Source organism: Homarus americanus, unplaced genomic scaffold (assembly GCF_018991925.1).
Source record: "Homarus americanus isolate GMGI-L3 unplaced genomic scaffold, GMGI_Hamer_2.0 scaffold4896, whole genome shotgun sequence".
Classification (NCBI taxonomy): domain Eukaryota; kingdom Metazoa; phylum Arthropoda; class Malacostraca; order Decapoda; family Nephropidae; genus Homarus; species Homarus americanus.
In genome coordinates this window covers 3,451,082-3,468,740 of record NW_024749657.1, presented here as the reverse complement: position 1 = coordinate 3,468,740, position 17,659 = coordinate 3,451,082, and the positions used below count along the sequence as shown (strand labels likewise).

Sequence of the window (17,659 nt, the reverse complement as noted above, 5' to 3'; positions counted from 1 at the left end):
TGACCACCCATCAGTGGCAGAGAGATTATAGTGTCGTACGGAAATTTACTATGAAGTGGAAATGGTCTTGGGCCTCTGTGCTTGTGGTGCTTTAATGAACTACCAAGAAATGCTGCTGAACTATATTTGACTCGAAGGTCAAATATAGGTCAGTGATATTTTCTGCATTAATCTCAATTTAAAAGTTAAATGACAATTGATCTATGAATGTTGAGTAATATTTAAGGACAAGGGTCCAGGCTATTAGTTATAAAATGGAATTTCAGGATCAATTTTCCATTTATATGTACCTGTACTATATACAGTATACAGTATACTGTATAATTTTTACTTATTAATAACTTGTAATATCTTTTCTCAGGTTTTAAATGGTGAATGAGGGATCTATCTGCAGACTTGATGAATGTTCCTGTATTATGTGACATAAAGTGAGGTATACAGCCATGAAGTAAAGGAACCAGCACATTGCTCCCAAAAAGCCTCTGATTCTCACAAAAAAGATTAGAACAAGAAATTCTGAAAAAAGACGGCTATTCAGAATCTCCTAAAGTGAAGAACCTAAAGGATCTGAAGGAAGAAGAATGGCGTGGATGAAGAAATTAGGCCGTGCGAGTGTGATAGCTGCTGCAGGAGGGGCCATCACTGGGTACATTGTGGCCAATGATAAAAAGAAGACAGCCCTGGCCTCATGGACGACTGGACACACCCCATCAGTCAAGTGGGATTGGAACTGGGATAGGTTGGTAGGTTGTTTTTAGCGACATTATTCAGCTTTTTGAATACCACTCTTGAATGGCTGAGAGAACATAATATCTATTCCTGAATCACCCTTGTGTAAACTCCCTCCAAATTAGTCACTCTTATCAAATCAAGACATGGTACAGTGAACCCTCACTTTACGCGGTCAATTGAACCCACGGCGGCCCGCGTAAAGTGAACAACGTAACATATGGGATTAATTGAAATAGAGACCGGGCCGACCCCCAAACTCCACTTTTTCAGACACAATACCTATGTTGTAGTAAAAATAACTTCTTAATTTTATGATGGTATGCACACACGATTAATAATTAAGAGAAATATTAATAATATTAGGTTTTTTAACACTTACATTAGTAGAAAAGATGGCTGGGCACACGGGGATGGGGGGTTGGTTCCGAGGCAGAGGGCAGATTATTGGCCCTCACCTGTATCACTTGTATCACTATCCACCACAGAAGCTTGCAGGGCCTCTTTGTCAAACCCCTCAAAGTCCATATAAGTCCATATCCTCATTATCATTATCACTATCACTGACTTGGGCCGGCTGTGGTGGGTGGCGGGTGAAGAACTCGGTATTGTTTTGATGACTGGGCAACCTTGTGCGCACCCTGCTCACGCCGCTCTCCGCGTAAAAGGGTACACACACCGCGGAAAGTGAGCATTCCGTGTTCGGCAGGGTACCGCGTAAACGTGGAAACTCGTAAAGTGGGACCGCGTAAAGCGAGGGTTGACTGGATTTTATTCTTTGATTAAAAAATAAACATATGGGAAAAGTTGACCAGTGCAGTTGGTTAGTATGAATATAGATACCTGTATATTAATTATAACCTGGAGTCAGTTGGAAGTAACCTGTGTAGGGCTGTAGTATGGCATCAGGTCTACAGGTTATAGACTAGGCTTAACACTGACACTTGGAAGTACTAATATTACAACTGTCAACCTCATAAAGGGAGATAAGACTATATATTAAGGACCAGTAGCTTTTGAGAGTTCCCAAGGTATACTTTGTGATTGGTCTTCTCTCAAAGCTGCAATTATATCAGTTACTTAATACCTTTGATTCAGTGTTTTGTCAATCTTTAATTTTACAGAAGAGAAATCCATAGTCTGGTGAAGCCGTCCAAACATAAGAGTGATGTGAACAATAACATTCTCAATGACAATTTCGAGGACCGCATGGAGAAAGTTCGACCGACAGTGACAGCCACGCGTCACATAATCTTCATTCGTCACGGACAGTACAACCTTGAAGGAGCTAAAGACTCTGATCGGTATCTCACGAAGTTAGGTAAGTGCAATTGTCATCCCAAAATGAAGAGGTTCAGGGGAGTAATACAGTTATGCTTTCTGTCCATTCTTCTATAGTTAAATAATTAAAATTCTGTTGGGTACCTAGCAAAAAAAAAACTTACTCAAAGTCTATTGTGTTCACTGAATAAACCATATTGACTCTCGTTATGTTACAATGATTATCTGCTTCAGCTTCTCTTCGGTCAGAATAATGCTACTGATATAAAGAGTTTCCCCCGTAGCTTTATATACTGTATTACACCCTGTTAATGCATACTCTGGGATTAGGATGACCATATTTAAGATGTCCCACATTTTTATTTTGAAGTCCCCTTTTACAGGTCGTGAACAAGCTGCATTAACTGGAGAGCGCCTTAAATGCCTTGAATTACCATTTTCACGTGTTGTCTTCTCTACTATGACCCGGGCTACAGAAACAGCGAATATAATCATGGAAAAGTTGAGTGGTGTAGAGGAGGTGGAAAGCTGTGATCTGCTAAGGGAAGGGGCACCCATTCCCCCCGAGCCACCCATTGGTAGCTGGAAGCCAGAAATGCACGTATGTTACTGTTGTTCCTTAGTTAGTAGATAGGTGTTTTAAGAAAATCCTATTTGACAACTAAAATGATTGCCATCTTCAGTTTTCATTTATCATTTCACCACTTATCAACTCACCAGCTGTTCAAGTATTTGGTCTGTTCTTTGCTACATAATTGTTATGACTTATATTGTCCAGTATTAGTACAAGAGGAAACCAGAGTACACGGAAAAACCTGCGATGTTTGGTAGGGATAGTTTAAAAGACTAATGTGACCCTAAGACAGATATAGAAATGCTGGGTAAGTGGTCTGTTAACTTGGTTTGTCTGTCTGTCTTTTATTTTATGTTCTGACTGCTGAGTGCATCAAGCCTTCACATTCTTTTCTTTTCCCAATGTTCATCGGAAAGTTTATGTTATAAACCCATTTACATTAACATTTTGGATAGAAAGATTTTGAATCCTAATATTACTAGTTTTCTGTCCCACCCCTTGAGACGACTAATGCTTTTAGCCCTTGACAGAGGCTTTACCATTTTTACTCTCACCCTTCGAGATTTTTATAATAATATAACATCATGAAAACAGGAAGATATGAGTGAAAATGTGATGAAGGTTTGGGGGAACTTTGTAAAAACACTAAACTGAAGGCTGTAAACTGTCATTGCCCAGTCTCCAGGCTCTACTTAAGAATGAGGAGTTATATACACAACACAACAAGCTGTACTGTAGTTATATATTTTGATAGCTGAAGATGTCATTTGTGTTAAAACCATATTTAAGTGTTTTATTTCCTTCAGAAGTTTTATGCTGACGGTGCCCGTATTGAAGCTGCCTTTAGGAAGTATGTTCATCGTGCTCCATCATCTCAGGAAAAGGACAGCTATGAATTGTTCGTGTGTCATGCCAATGTCATCAGATATTTCGTGTGCAGGTCAGTAAAGTTATGTGTGGAAGGATTTGCAATTTGTAAATGATTCTGTACCCCTATTGAAACCTATCTCACTTAACCCTTTAGAGGGCAAATATCCCTTAGGTATTTTAGTCTAGCTAACCCATACACCTTTGTTGTTGAAATCATTTGAAAGTTATTATTATTTTTGTTATTACAGAGCCTTGCAACTTCCCCCTGAAGCCTGGTTACGGATGACCTTATACAATGGAAGTATAACACACCTTGTTATTCGTCCTGATGGCAGGGTTGGACTTTGGCAGCTGGGTGACTGTGGTTACATGCCACCAGAAAAGCTTTCTCGAACATAAGTATTTCTCTTCAAAAGGCTATTACTATTGAACCTAGTAGCTAGCTGAACAAAAAGTGATTTTCTCATGAAATTTTAAGAACTTCAGTTCACACAAAATATGTGATCAAATCCATTTGCACGTCAAAAATGCGTTCAAGTTTTATTAATTACACACAAAGTAGTACAGTACATCGAATTACTGGTCTCCTGCGCCTTGGAAGTGACATAAGACCAAACATGAGAAATGTAACAAAATAATTACAAGAGAGTGAACATAAGATATGTAAGGTAAAAGTGATAGTGCTCTACACCAGTGTGTCACGCATAAATTAAATATCGGTGTCTTTTCTGATAGGTTTGCATTGAACTAAAACTCTAGTTTGTTCACTAAAATATTCTTGTTTACTAATCATGTGTTAAAGATGCTACGATACCACGTTTAATTACTGTCAACATGTTTAAGTTATTTTGTAATTCGTATATTTATATTGATCAAAATTTCTAATATTTTGAATAAATTCGTATATTTATTTCATACAGATTTACTGTACTATATGTATTTACATTATGGTAACTGTATAGATGTATTGTACTCAAGTAAAATTCCAATTGCCATAGTCAGATTACCAAGCTGTATTGTGTATTTTAATGTTATATTCAAAATTAGGCCTTAATATGTGTAGTAAAACCCTTTACAATACTTTTATTTTATTCAGTGAGAGTGTATTAACCAGAGTAGGAGAGGGAGCTAAGTGTATATCTTTTATTGGGATGCCAATGCTGACATGCTATGCAAGATGACTGCAGTAAAGTGTTCTTAAATCTTAGGTCATTCTTTGTCTTGTGACCATGTGACAGGTCAAGGAAGGTCAATGACTACATTTTGGCATGTTAAAATATATTGTCTACCCAGTTTAACTGCACAGTTGATTAGTTTAATGTCCATATAGTATACAGTTACAGTATTAACATTAAATGTTTATGAACCTGTTAATACAACAGTACAGTATTGTCATACTACAGTACCTTCCAGCGCATTTAGGTAAAAAAAATTATTTAAGTATTTGCAGTGAAGTAAACTTTTTCACATTCTGGAACTAAAGTCTGTCCCATATAGTTTGAGTATGCAAGGTTATACTGTAGTGGGAGATGGACTGGATAGCAAAGCTGTTACACTAGAATTCCATCTATTCTGGATCATCCAGTGCAATAATTAGTACAGTAAAGTGGCATATTACCAATACAGTGCTGTATATGTTGGGGATCACCTCAAAAACTTTAAGCATGTTAGTCTCACAATGGTGTTTTTGACTATGCTTCAATAATCATAAAATCTTAAACTTTATTTTAACTGTAATATATTATACAGATTTATTGGTTATGACACCCGTATTTACAAGGTATCAGATGTCATGTTGGTTTAATAAAGTAATAAACCTGTAACTGTGTAAACTTGTTAACTTATGTTGATGTGACAATACACTTCATATGATGCTGCCACCCTTGAATATATACTGTACCAGGTATATATTAATTAAATTGGTATATTTAGGCTGTACAGTATTCAAATAGTTTTGAATATTCATATTTATACAGTTAAAATTTTCCCTCAGCATATATCAGATACTGTTCACTTGTCTGGTACATAACAGCAAGTTCAAAAGAATATTTTTTTGGTAAGCACGAATATACAGTTTTACCCCGCTTAACGCACTTTCACTTAACGCGTTTTCGCATATACGCGGTGCCTTGCCAAAGCTGAACTTTCACTTAACGCGGGTTTTTTCCACATATACGCGGTGAGTGTCCGGCTCGGATGCTATTTTTAGATTTTGCCCACGCGCCACGCGCCACCCACCCGCCCGCCTGCCTGCCTGCCTCTCCCTCCTCCTCCCTCCGCTTGGGTAAGCGGCGCGGTAAGGTTGCGCAGTGTGTGTCTTTGTTGCGTTATCACTGACGTCATATGGCGTCTCGGACTGTGATTGGCCATGCAGCCCTACCCCCCCTCTGCTGCTAGCTGTAATTGGCTTAAAGTATTATGACGTGACTACCCCGGGGAGGGAGGGAGGGAGGAGAGACGACACTTGACCTAGCCAGTGATAGTGATAGTGAAGTTGATTTTGAGGGATTTGTCAGGGAAGCCATGACAACTGTAAGTGACAGTGATATTGATTCACCTAGTAATGGTGATTCACCTAGTAATGGTGATTCACCTGAGGGGCAGTAATCTGCCCTCTGCCTCGGAACCAGCCTCCATCCCCGTATGCCGACCCATCTCTTCTACTACCGTGAGTGTTCCTCAAAAATTTTCGTTTTTTAACCTATTCTTTATTTTTCCTATGTTAACCTTTATCTTTCCTAACCTAACCTCTTCTATATTACTTGTTTTTCATGCCACCATAAAGTTAAGATAGAATTTTTACTACAACATAGTTATTTGTCGTCAAAAAGTGGAGTTTGGGGGTCGGGCTGGGTTCTATTGGAATTAATCCCATATGTTCTGTTATTCACTTAACGCGGTTTTCACTTAACGCGGGACCCTCTGGGTTCAATTGACCGCGTTAAGTGGGGTACAACTGTATGCATAATTATTGTCACTCAAACAGATAAATACAATCATTCGCATCAAGGCTTCCACTTCTATACTTTTTGTATCACTTTCTTCAGTTGGGCCATGGTGCCAATAGGCCCTAAATAAACTTCACCATTATAATTGAGGCCCATTCCTAACAAAGTTCAATCCTAGTACACCCCAATCCTTATGGTTTAGTTGAGTTAGGGCCTGTAAGGACTGTGGTCCATTTGATCCTTAACTCTTGTCTCCCTGTGTTGCTTTACACCATAACATGTCTCCAAGGTTATACAATATGCTCACAATGGTAACTGGTGAAATAGGCCCAATCCCAATAGTCCCTCATCTAACCAAACTTAACCATTAGGATTAGGACTGAAACCTGATAGGGTTCTTTAAGTTAGGTTGGGGCAAGTTGGGCTGTTACCTATTGGGATTAGAGCCCTTTCAATTGTAACCCTTAAAATGAATACAAGAAATATGATAATTGAATGCTATTGGTGTGGGGAATGACCGATTGCCTATTGGCTGAAGGTGATATGGTTGTCTTTGGCCAGTGAACAGTTCAGACTATACTTAAAATTCAACAAATGCCTCGTCAGATATGCAGTGGGAGGTACAAGCCCCGTATGTATGACTCTTAACGTTTCTCATACAGCGTTAGTGTGATATGTGGAGTTATTTTTAATTTGTTTTGGGGGTATGCTCGGGGTGTGAAAATGTTTGATATCCAGTAGTTCAGGAAGGTAACCAAATACAGTATAGGTATTGTAGCAAGATGGGGTGTGAGGAGGAAGAAAAGAGGGAGGAGGTTGATACTTTTTCAGGAAGGAAAAGGAGAGGAAGATAGTATTTGAGAAGGGAGGAGTAGAAAACATTGTTTTTTGAGTAAGAAGGAAAGAAAGAACGAATGAAAAGAAGGAATCATTTGGAATTTTCACAAGGTGTTTGACCTTGAAATTTTTTTTACACCAGAAAGGAAAACTTTTTGTCTGGACCGGAGTGTACAGTACTAATAAAGGTTGAGGCAACAGTATTCATTCTGTTTGTTACCTTGACTACTCCCCTGTTTTTGCAAAGGGCACAAAAACTTAAAATCATGAGGATCATAAGAATTTTGTATTAAAGCCATCTTGAACCTGCATTACACATTTTAGACAAAGCATAGCAGCGTCAAGTGAGTTTGAAATAACAACGAACAAAATGAGATTTGTAATTTGTAATAAGTATTATGTTTAACATGTTGCATGTCAGTTTGTCATACTGTATCTTCAAGTACGTTTGAAGTGACTGTAAAATGTTATTTACAAATTTTGAATAAATAGTATTAACCACTTCATCTCAGGACAAATTGTACAACTGGACCAAGATAGGTATACTGTAATTACATTTGAATTAATTTGTGAATTTTTTTATCATATAAGAACATCAATTATTTAATTTGTTGTTTTCTTTAACTTCTGTCAGCCAGTTGTGAATAAGGGAGTAAGGCTTGCTTGGTGTATTGAATTATTTCATAAGAGAATGATTTTTCTAAGCTTTGTTCATTGATGTGTACTCTCAAGAGAAGTACAGCATAGGGATCATATTTTTGTAGTACTGTGTTAAGAGTGAAGAGCCATTTCCAAACAACAGATCTATAATTTACTTCTGAAATAGTGAAGGATAAAAGTCATTGATACCCACACTGTGTTTTGTCAATAAAAGGGTTACTGGCTTGGATATTATTTTGGAATTTGATTATTTTTTTAATACAGTACTTTGTTATGGTAATGGTTTTGGAATTACGGAGCTCGTAGCTCTAATTTTACACGTATTTAAACATCTTCTGTACTTGATGTTTGACAATTTTGTCTGTGTTATTAAGTTAGATCTCTTAAAAAAAATCATATATATACTTTATTAGTGTTACAACTGTCCAAATCAAATGGATACAGGAACATTGTAAGTGATCTGAATGTATACATAAAATATACTTGTACTTATGTATGAATAAAGATTTATTTGATTAATCTTGACTCATATTACATGCTTTATACTATACTTTATACTGTTGGTTGCATTAGACTTATTGTATTTACTTAACTTCTTGAGTACAATGACAACCCTTTAAGTCATGCTCAAGGAGTTAAGACATTGTACTCAAGGGGTTAACTCATACTCAAGGGGCCAAGTCATCATAATCAAGGGCTAACTCATCATACTCAAAGGGTTATCTTTACTCAAGGGGTTGTCATTGTACTCAAGGTTTAACTCATCATACTCAATGTGTTAACAAAGGGTAAACAGAAAACAAGGTGGACTTATGAATGTCGTCTGTCCATTCACAGGTCACCTCTCCTCTCTTCCTTTACCTTTGCCTTCTTCATCAAGAAGAGTTTTCTTTCTCATAATATTTTAAATGTTGGACTAGTGTAGTTACTAAACTTGTTATGCACTTAAAGACCTTAGTTGTTGAAGTGCAGTAATAACATTATAACAACAACCTTTTTCACTGCATATATTACTGTACTGTACATCTATCCTTCCTTAATTTCATCAGGGGTTGGCAACCTTCCTTTAGTGAACAGCACCTCAACAATCAAAAAATCAGTATAATTGTCCACAACCATAGCACAGAGTAATCATTCAATATACTGTACTGTAAATTAAATTAAATTAAATTCAAAAGAATAAATCATGAAATTGGGCATTAAAAAGTGTAGAACCAAACCATATGCAGCACTGTAGTACAGGCATTCCCAATTTAAAAAACGGATTGGAAAAATATTTGAAGGGTTTTTTTTAATCCCCCCCCCTTTTAATTTTCCCCAAAAGTAATTTTAAGGGATTTTTGGGGGGAAAGAATTTTTTTTTCTCTGAATACTTAGGATAAAATATTAGACTTCTTTACATTTTTTCAGAAAATTCCCTCTCACAAAAAAGATTAAAAAAAAATTATATAAGCGCATACGTATGTGGATACTTCGGTGAACGACCCCCCAACGACCAAGTTTGGCCGGCCGCCCCTGGGATACATGTGAAAAATGAAAACAATAAAATTTAAGAAAACATAAGTTTCCCCAATAAAAATATTATTAAATTTGAAATGATTCCGTTGCAATAACTATAAATTTAATATTATAATGTAAAATATAATAATAATGTAATATAATAAAGACATACATTGAGCAATATGCCCAAATGATACACTGATAAATATATTAAAATTAATTAATATAAGTAATAAAAATAACGCCGGGAATTTCCAGGAAAATTAGTTGTCAAACTGTATTGTGCGTATAGGATTAGACTTAGAGGGTACCCCTTCCCTTCCTCTGGGTACGCAATTTCTAAGTAGCTACCAAACTAAACAAAGAATGTACTGGGTATACTCTGTAACAGTACTATGATATCCCGACCACTGGTCTAATAAACACCCTTTGTGGCCTGTACTCTAATCCTTTTTGCGCTACCGTTCACAGGATGAGCATAAGATGCACAATAAACTAGCTGCTGTCCGCGGCAAAATTCAAATTCAATGGTTAGGGTAGGTGGTAAGGGGGAGAGGAAGGGGACAGGGGGAAGGCATACTATTACTCATGGCAACTAGTATCAAACACGAGCTCCCTCGCAAACACACCACTCCTGGTGTACGCTACACCCTTCTCATTCCCATCATATAGGTAAGCTAGCTTATTTCACCTCATTCACAACTTCTTCCCTAAAGTCTTTCCACCGTGTCTTTTCAGACCTATCCCATCAATAATAAAGAAAATGTGGAGACAGAATATTATATGTTGGCGAGAATGTATACAGTGTTGTGGGAGGGTTGAAGTTAGTGAGCTGAGGAAGAGAACAGTGGCATGTATTGATCATGGCGCGTGTGCCTGGTAGCGACTTGACGAAACTGAACACACTGCTACTCTTTGTGCCCGTTTCTTGTTTGTTAATTTCTATATCCTGTATGTTTGTCTGTCCTCTCGTATTCGGTTCTGAACTATTGTTTTTATTCCATCTCGGTTCCCTCTATTTGTTATCTGTCGTGATGGCGGGTATACGTATTTATTTACTGTTCGTCTCTTCTATGTGTGTACCAATTACTGCTTTTATTGCTATTGTATCTCTTTTCCTCTGTAATTATGCTCCTTATTTTCTAATCATCGTGTTTACTGTACATTCACTGTCCTCTCCGGGCACGTGTCTACTCCTATATAATACTATTACACTAAATTCATATACAATCTATGGATTAAACTAATACTGATCATGTGTGTTGTAAATCATACTATATTCCACATGTTAACGAGAACCATCTTCTCAACATGGGCTAGGTTGCATCGGTGATGGGCAAATTGAGAGTGAAGATTAAGGCCAAGGCCAAAACGAAGGACAGGGATGAGGAAGTACTCAAGGAAGTAGTGACTGGTGAGGAAATAACGACACCTCTGCTACCTGGTGAGTAATCCTAATCATTATTAGACATTTCATCTGATAGGTCAAAATGGAGGTAGGGTCTATTTTCCGGCAAAATCAGTAATAACGTCGGGTAAACAATGCATTTTGGAGGGATGGGTGAGGGTACAGTGAGAGACGATTTGAAAGTTAAATTATAATTAATTAATCCTACTATTTTTATTTCCTGGATGGTCAGACGGGGCGCGGCGGAGAATTAAGAGAGAGGACCGCCCGCGCTACGAACCTGCCGATTGGGATGACTCCCTACCCTACGGCGGCAAGGTGTACCTCGCCAGACGGAAACTCCCAGACAGCTGGTTCTGCGTCTTTTTACAGGTTCTAATACCATTTATAGAAAAGCTCACACACACACACATATATATATATATATATATATATATATATATATATATATATATATATATATATATATATATATATATATATATATATATATATATCATATCGCAGTAAATATTCCGTAGTGACCATTCCCTAAAATTTCAAAATCGTTTTTATTGTTTTCACCGTTTCACGCGAATGACTTATCCGACGGTAATGAGTAATTTGGGAGCTATGACCCACCCTCCCCCAATTACCAACAATGTGGTGTAAAACACAAAAACCGTAAAAACGACTCTTAAATATCAGTATGCATGTCTAAATTAACCTACCAGAGAAACCATAAGGACCCGACCTAACCGTGTAATCCTAACCTAAACAAAACTTACCTTAAATAGTAGATGGAGGAGGATAAAGTGATGCCACTTGAAGAAGGAAGTGGTGTAATAAGGTGTTATGAGCGTTGTGATGAGCCCGACACGTGTACCGAGCAAAATGCAGCCTGAATTACACACCCGAACGCTTTACTGAACCATGAGACCTACCGGGAGGTGTCTTCCCGCCAATTCAAATTCACGTGACACCGAGACTTGTGCTGATTGGCCGAGTTAAGGGTGAACAAAAATATGCCCGCGAACTTGTACTTTCTGAAATTAATATCTTGTCTTTCTAAATAAGCATCAATATAAAGTTCAATGGGTGGTCACTACTCACTATTGGATATAATATTAACTTGGGCTTCACATTAGCCCTACGTGTAGACAAAACTATTAACAACAATGGAGGGATCTTACGACACAGTCTACTGGCATCCTTCCATGGCATGGCCACCCCTAGTGGGTGACCATTAGGTAAAAAACAAAACAAAAACAGTAGTTTGCTTACCTTTACTGTGTGCTGCCGAAATCGTGTTCCAATTTGGATCATGGCTGCTGTGTGCTGATTGTTTGACCCCTAATTCACTCTAGTAGTTGTCCGATTTCGTTAACTTATTCTACTTGCTCTTATCATTACAGTAAGTATTTTAAAAGAGGCGACGTTAACTAGAACCTGGCCAAACCAGACAAAGAAATCTACTTAATCTGACCTAACCTCCTAACCGGTGAGAGGAGGGCGGATCCCTAGCTACATAAAACAGAACGTACTTATTTTAAAATATAGTACCAATGAAAGCAACTTTGTTGAAGCGTTATGGTGTAATTTCACGTTTTCAGCGGCCGTGCCAGCACAGTACTGTACAGAACAGCTGACCCAGCAAGTCGGTTGTAAACTAACAGACGACACCCACTGACTCGTCAGAGTTACCGGACGAATATTTCTTCCTGTACAGTACAAAGCACGTAGACAGGGTTTTAGTGTCAAAATCAATTTTCACCGTGTTTAACCAGGCAATCTCCCCTCATCTTTCATGCCCTACCCACTGCAGGTGATTTATGATCGCAGATAGAGAAAACTAAAATCTAAACAAAACACTGCACTTATAATTAAAATAAAAAGTTGTCGCCTTTAAAAGTGCTTACTATAATGATAAGAACATCCGCGAGAAAGAATTAATGAAATCGAACTACTCCTTTTGATGGTAGCGGTTTCTTCATAAATTACCTTTACTGATTAATAACAGGAACTGGTTTGTTTATCCCCGAGAGCCAGGGGCTGTGACATGACCACTAGAAATAGCGAATAAATGTATGTAATCACTCACAAAGTTTCTAAATTTGAAACCTTTAATCTTGACTTTATTTTATATGAATCTAAAATAGGTTAATTCTTCGCCCACACGATCTTGTGACTAATTACAGACTCAGCCAATGTTTCTTTACTATATTGCATAATTATGGGAGCAGTTATCTTCTACCCCTCAGTATTCTGTTGTGGCTTATGAATATCGTTTTATAATTCTTTTAGCGAGGTGAAGGTGGGATAATCCATGTTGAGATAGGTTAACTTATATTTGAGTACCGTTAGATTAAATCAGATTTGGATAGGTTAACATAAGTTTAAATAGGGTGAATCAGGTTTGAGCAGGTTAACTGAGGTTAAAGATGTTTGGATAGTTAAATTTAGGTACGGGTTGATTAGATTAGGTTAACTTTGGCTTGACATAGTCTTCTTAGGTAAGATATGTTTACATTAGGTTATGAGAATTTGATACCCTAAGCCAAAATCACTACTGCAGGTGGTGGTGGTGGCGGGAGCAGTGGGTCTGGTGTACTATGCTTGGTACCACTCTGACCACATGCACTTCCACATCACCAAGGTGTACGCCCACCTTGGCCACAAGGACGCCCAGGCATCCATTGGCCACAAATTCCTCAACGGTGAGGCATCACGCATTTTCACTAATGAATGGAAAACAATGGCAGGCATAAGAGGGGAGCTTGGACATCACATACTTCTCTTCCCACTAATGTCTAACTGATGTTAACCCTTTGGGGATGGGTTACAATGTAAGCCTTAAAGGATAAAATCACTTCTAAAAGGAGTTAAGCAGTAATTTTTAATTAAACAATCATCAAAGGCTAATTTAAACCATGAGACTGTCTATACTGTACTGTACTGTATATGCCCTAGAATATTGGTAAATAAAATCAGTGTACATCAACATCAAATTAATTACCCAATTGTCACTTCCTGACAATCATGAACCATTTATCGTTATAATTTTTCTGCATGTGCACATACTCCGGTTCTTTCTCAGTTATACTGTCTATCTCACTTCATCCTTCGTTGTACCCCATGAGCAGGCAAGGGTGTGGAGGTGAACCACTCAGAGGCGATGGATTGGTTCAAGAAAGCAGCTGACCAAGGCCATCCTGAGGCTGCCTACAATGTAGCTGTGGGTTACCTTCAAGGACATCCCACGGGACTCAATCCAGGGTGAGGAATGAAAGAACGAGTGAGCATAGAAGACTGGGAGAAAGAATGACTTACATTAACTGATTTTTAAGAATTAATAAGAGGGAAAGATTGAGAGAGTGAGTGAGTGAGGGAGGGACTGAAAAGGGGATGGAAAATGTGATTGATTATGAGAATTGAAATTACAAAAGATTGACAAGAGATGGTAAGGCAGAGTGTTTGACTAAAAGAGTTAGCATGACAGACAGAACACTGAACAAGAGTAAAAGCCTGAAATTGAGTGAAAAGCACAATAAGACTAACAAAGAATGAAAAAGAAAGACTTGGAAAGAGGCAAAGTGAGAGTGAAAAACAATCTTTATGTGGCCGTTGTAACTGTACTCTAAAGTGTGTACAACCATAGTCTTTTTCCTGACTGTTTTCAATAGTTGTAACTTCCTGTTGACGAGTTTCATTATTTATAAAGAATGACAGTGAATACTATATCTTAAGTAAAATATACTTTCATAAGCTTTCATTTAAAATATTTCCATTTCAGTAATCCATCACCAAACAAGTTTTGAATATAACTCTGAAACAACCTAATTTTGCATACAGTACTTTAATTAACTTGAAGATGCCAAAATATCAGACATGTTATCGAGTTCATAAAATTTTATTTACACAGCTGGGGAAATGAAGGTGGTTGAGTGCACAGCTGGCCACACTACCTAACCCTTTGTGTATACAGTGTACTACTGTATATACACACCATCTCTTATTAGCCATCAAACCTGTGGAGCCCACTTTCACTTTTTCACAAACTCATTCCTTCCTCCCACAGTGATGCCCACAACCTGATAAAACATGCTGCATCTCATGGAGTACCCGAAGCACAGGATGTACTGGAAAGAGTCTGTTCCTTGGGACACTGTGATGTCTGAATTCTAAGCTGCCATCCTGTCTTGATGCTGAAGTTATGCAAAATGTAAACCTTACTTTAATTAGATGAACCCTAATGCACTCTTCAATGAGTAACAGTTTCATTATAATTCTAGTTTGTAATGTGTTCCGGAGATTTACATTATGCTTCAAAATAAGTGTTTGACACTACTCAAGGCCCTCACCTGTGACACTTATGCCTGAAATAACTGATTTTGTCAAGATATCTTGGCTTGTTCCTGAATCTGACACCAAAAGAAAATATAGTATTGCTAATGTTGGTTATCATCACAGTACAGTAAAATGGTATGGAATTACATATGGATTGTGCATTTCTATTGTCCACAGTGAGAATAAATTTGAGGAAATCATCAATGAAGAATAAATAACACTCCAACCCCTTGTTTGATGTGTAACACCTCTCTACCTTCTCCACTTCACATATTGAAGAGAACAATAAGGTCTGTTACTGATATAAATACTAACCAGCTTTTAAAATATCAAATGTTAAGTGATCATTAATCCTACCCAAAATACTATTACTGTATATGTTTCAAGACACTTACATTCATATGAATGATATAGTAACACCGAAAACAAATGTAAAGACATGCTGTATATTGAAGAAAACAAAGGACAAATGCAAATACATATACTGAACTGTACTGTATATGCTAATACGAGGTACAGGAAGATACTGTACAGTATGCTGTACTAATATGGAGTCCTTCAGGCAGTGAGTAAAAGCATAAATAACTTACATTTACTGGGATCCTAAGTAAATATGCATCTTCAAAATTAAATTTGTATATTTCTTTACATACATCCAGTTAATGAACTGGTTCACATTTATTACGAGTCATACCAGACATTATAATTTTGCGTGCTTAATTTGACAGCATCTTTACATTATCTCCTTCCAACTAGTACTGTATACTGTACTGTATCAGCACATATATGAGCTCCAATACAGTATAACTTTAATAATACAGTACAGTACATGTACCAACCATCTGTCAAAATGTATACTGTAGAGTACAGCATTTAAGAAAGCATCATCCACATTCCAATCTGTATGCACTCCTATAACCGAGTTAAAAACTGCACAGTACTGTACTGATGTCAGACTACACAACACAGCTTCATGGAGATGCAGAGGTATACAGTACTGCCAATATTGAGTGCAGACTGTCCAAGTAAGTGGACATGATACTGTAAAAAAGTACAAAAATTTTAATTGTCATCGTGACCATTTTCTGTTGCTTTGTACACTTGTCTTGCATGATTCTCCCTTTCTTGAAAGTTTGTGTACCAGTAAACAAAAGTAAGAGATAAACATCATAGATTAACAACTTAATAAAGTATTATAACATCTGATATTTCTCTCCTAAGATAATATTTTCAGTTACAAAAAACATTAAAAAGTGTTTTATTTCCATAAATTTTTCTCCTTACAATGGTAAATAACCAGATATCAACAAACACTTTCTTTTACATTGTATATGCAAGTTGAACCAAGAAATGGGGTCATTCATACTGAATGAGTTAGGAGTACTGTACATTGAAACAAAAGGTGAGCAAGTAAAAAAAAAACTTCAGAAACAGACCCACATTGTACCATTTCAAAACCATATTGACAATCAAGGTTTTTGGCACAGCTGTTAACCACCTTTCTTAGTTCAGGTCACATGTATTTTGGTATCAGAGAACCATTTGCATCATGCTTAACTAATATTTGCCTATGGATTGTGAAAACTGAATTAGTATATTATAGTTCATATAGCATATTAATAGTAAACATTACCCAACCTCAAGTGCCTATTACTTTGGCAGTCAATTTGGTGTTTAATAGATTTAAAAAAATATATATATAACTGAATTCACTTCATTAAATGGCAGTACAGTACTCCAATTTTTCTACTGAAGGGATATTAACAATGATCTTGAATGTGTAGTTACAAAATAAGGATCAAAATCTTAGCTCACTTACTGTTTGCTTTTCAGTGACCAGTACAGCTGAAAATTATGACTAATGTACAGAACTATATACAATTTGTTTGGATAAAATAATAAACATTGGTATAAAGAATAAACCTTCCAGCCATTACACTGCAATAAACTGATAATTTTATGATATCTTGGTAGAAAATAAATTAAGATATTTCTACAATTATTGTTCTAGTCGAAAAAATTTCATATACTGTACATAATTACAAATTCTTTAATAAACCTGTACAACATGACTCTTTTATCACTATTGTTAAAACATGTTACTATACTGTACTTATCATTAGTTACTATTATCAATTTTTCGACCAGTTTTCACACATGTTATATACGGTAAGCACTGAGACTGCTACCCCATAAATGGTTTCATGGTTTAATAAACATCTCACCTACATATTGTACTGTACGATACATTATCATATGTACAGTCAACTACTGAAGTCCGTTTACCTCTTCTCCTGAACCACGAACCCCAAGATACAGACTCATGAATCCCAAGCCATTTATGGACAGTATTACCGTATGTATCAATCTACTGCTTCGGGTTCACGAATCTGAATCTCAGGGTCTTGTGGTTCATGGGGAGAGGCAAACAGACTTTAGTAGTTGACTGTACCTGGAGCACTAGACACAGCTAATAAACAAGAACATAATGCTGTTTTTTCAAGTTGTCATAACCTTTTTGCAGCG

The 17,659-nt window shown here is 37.0% G+C and overlaps 2 protein-coding genes across 3 annotated transcripts; both read left to right on the top strand.

Moving 5' to 3' along the window:
* The first annotated feature begins 365 nt into the window (after positions 1–365).
* LOC121853655 (serine/threonine-protein phosphatase PGAM5, mitochondrial-like) lies at positions 366–5,598 on the top strand. Of its 2 annotated transcripts, none has more exons than XM_042347976.1 (5): positions 366–739; positions 1,854–2,050; positions 2,394–2,611; positions 3,394–3,524; positions 3,703–5,598. In XM_042347976.1, the coding sequence occupies exons 1-5, from the start codon at positions 582–584 to the stop codon at positions 3,851–3,853; spliced, it is 855 nt and encodes a 284-aa protein (XP_042203910.1). In that variant the 5' UTR covers positions 366–581; the 3' UTR covers positions 3,854–5,598. The 2 variants fall into 2 exon arrangements, with proteins under 2 accessions (XP_042203910.1, XP_042203909.1); XM_042347975.1 differs by having other exon boundaries at positions 3,391–3,524.
* Positions 5,599–9,998: 4,400 nt separating this feature from the next.
* Positions 9,999–17,623, top strand: LOC121853656. Its single transcript, XM_042347977.1, has 6 exons — positions 9,999–10,071; positions 10,720–10,843; positions 11,040–11,179; positions 13,362–13,503; positions 13,930–14,062; positions 14,865–17,623. Exons 2-6 carry the CDS (start codon positions 10,732–10,734, stop codon positions 14,962–14,964), a joined length of 627 nt encoding a protein of 208 aa, XP_042203911.1. The 5' UTR covers positions 9,999–10,071; positions 10,720–10,731; the 3' UTR covers positions 14,965–17,623.
* Positions 17,624–17,659: the final 36 nt, after the last annotated feature.

Coding starts and splice junctions, on each gene's coding strand:
- LOC121853656 (XM_042347977.1), top strand. CDS start 10,732: ATGGGCAAATTGAGAGTGAAGATTAAGGCCAAGGCCAAAACGAAGGAC. Junction 13,504..13,929: donor TGGCCACAAATTCCTCAACG/GTGAGGCATCAC, acceptor CCCCATGAGCAG/GCAAGGGTGTGGAGGTGAAC. Junction 14,063..14,864: donor CCCACGGGACTCAATCCAGG/GTGAGGAATGAA, acceptor TTCCTCCCACAG/TGATGCCCACAACCTGATAA.
- LOC121853655 (XM_042347975.1), top strand. CDS start 582: ATGGCGTGGATGAAGAAATTAGGCCGTGCGAGTGTGATAGCTGCTGCA. Junction 740..1,853: donor TGGGATTGGAACTGGGATAG/GTTGGTAGGTTG, acceptor TTAATTTTACAG/AAGAGAAATCCATAGTCTGG. Junction 2,612..3,390: donor GCTGGAAGCCAGAAATGCAC/GTATGTTACTGT, acceptor TATTTCCTTCAG/AAGTTTTATGCTGACGGTGC.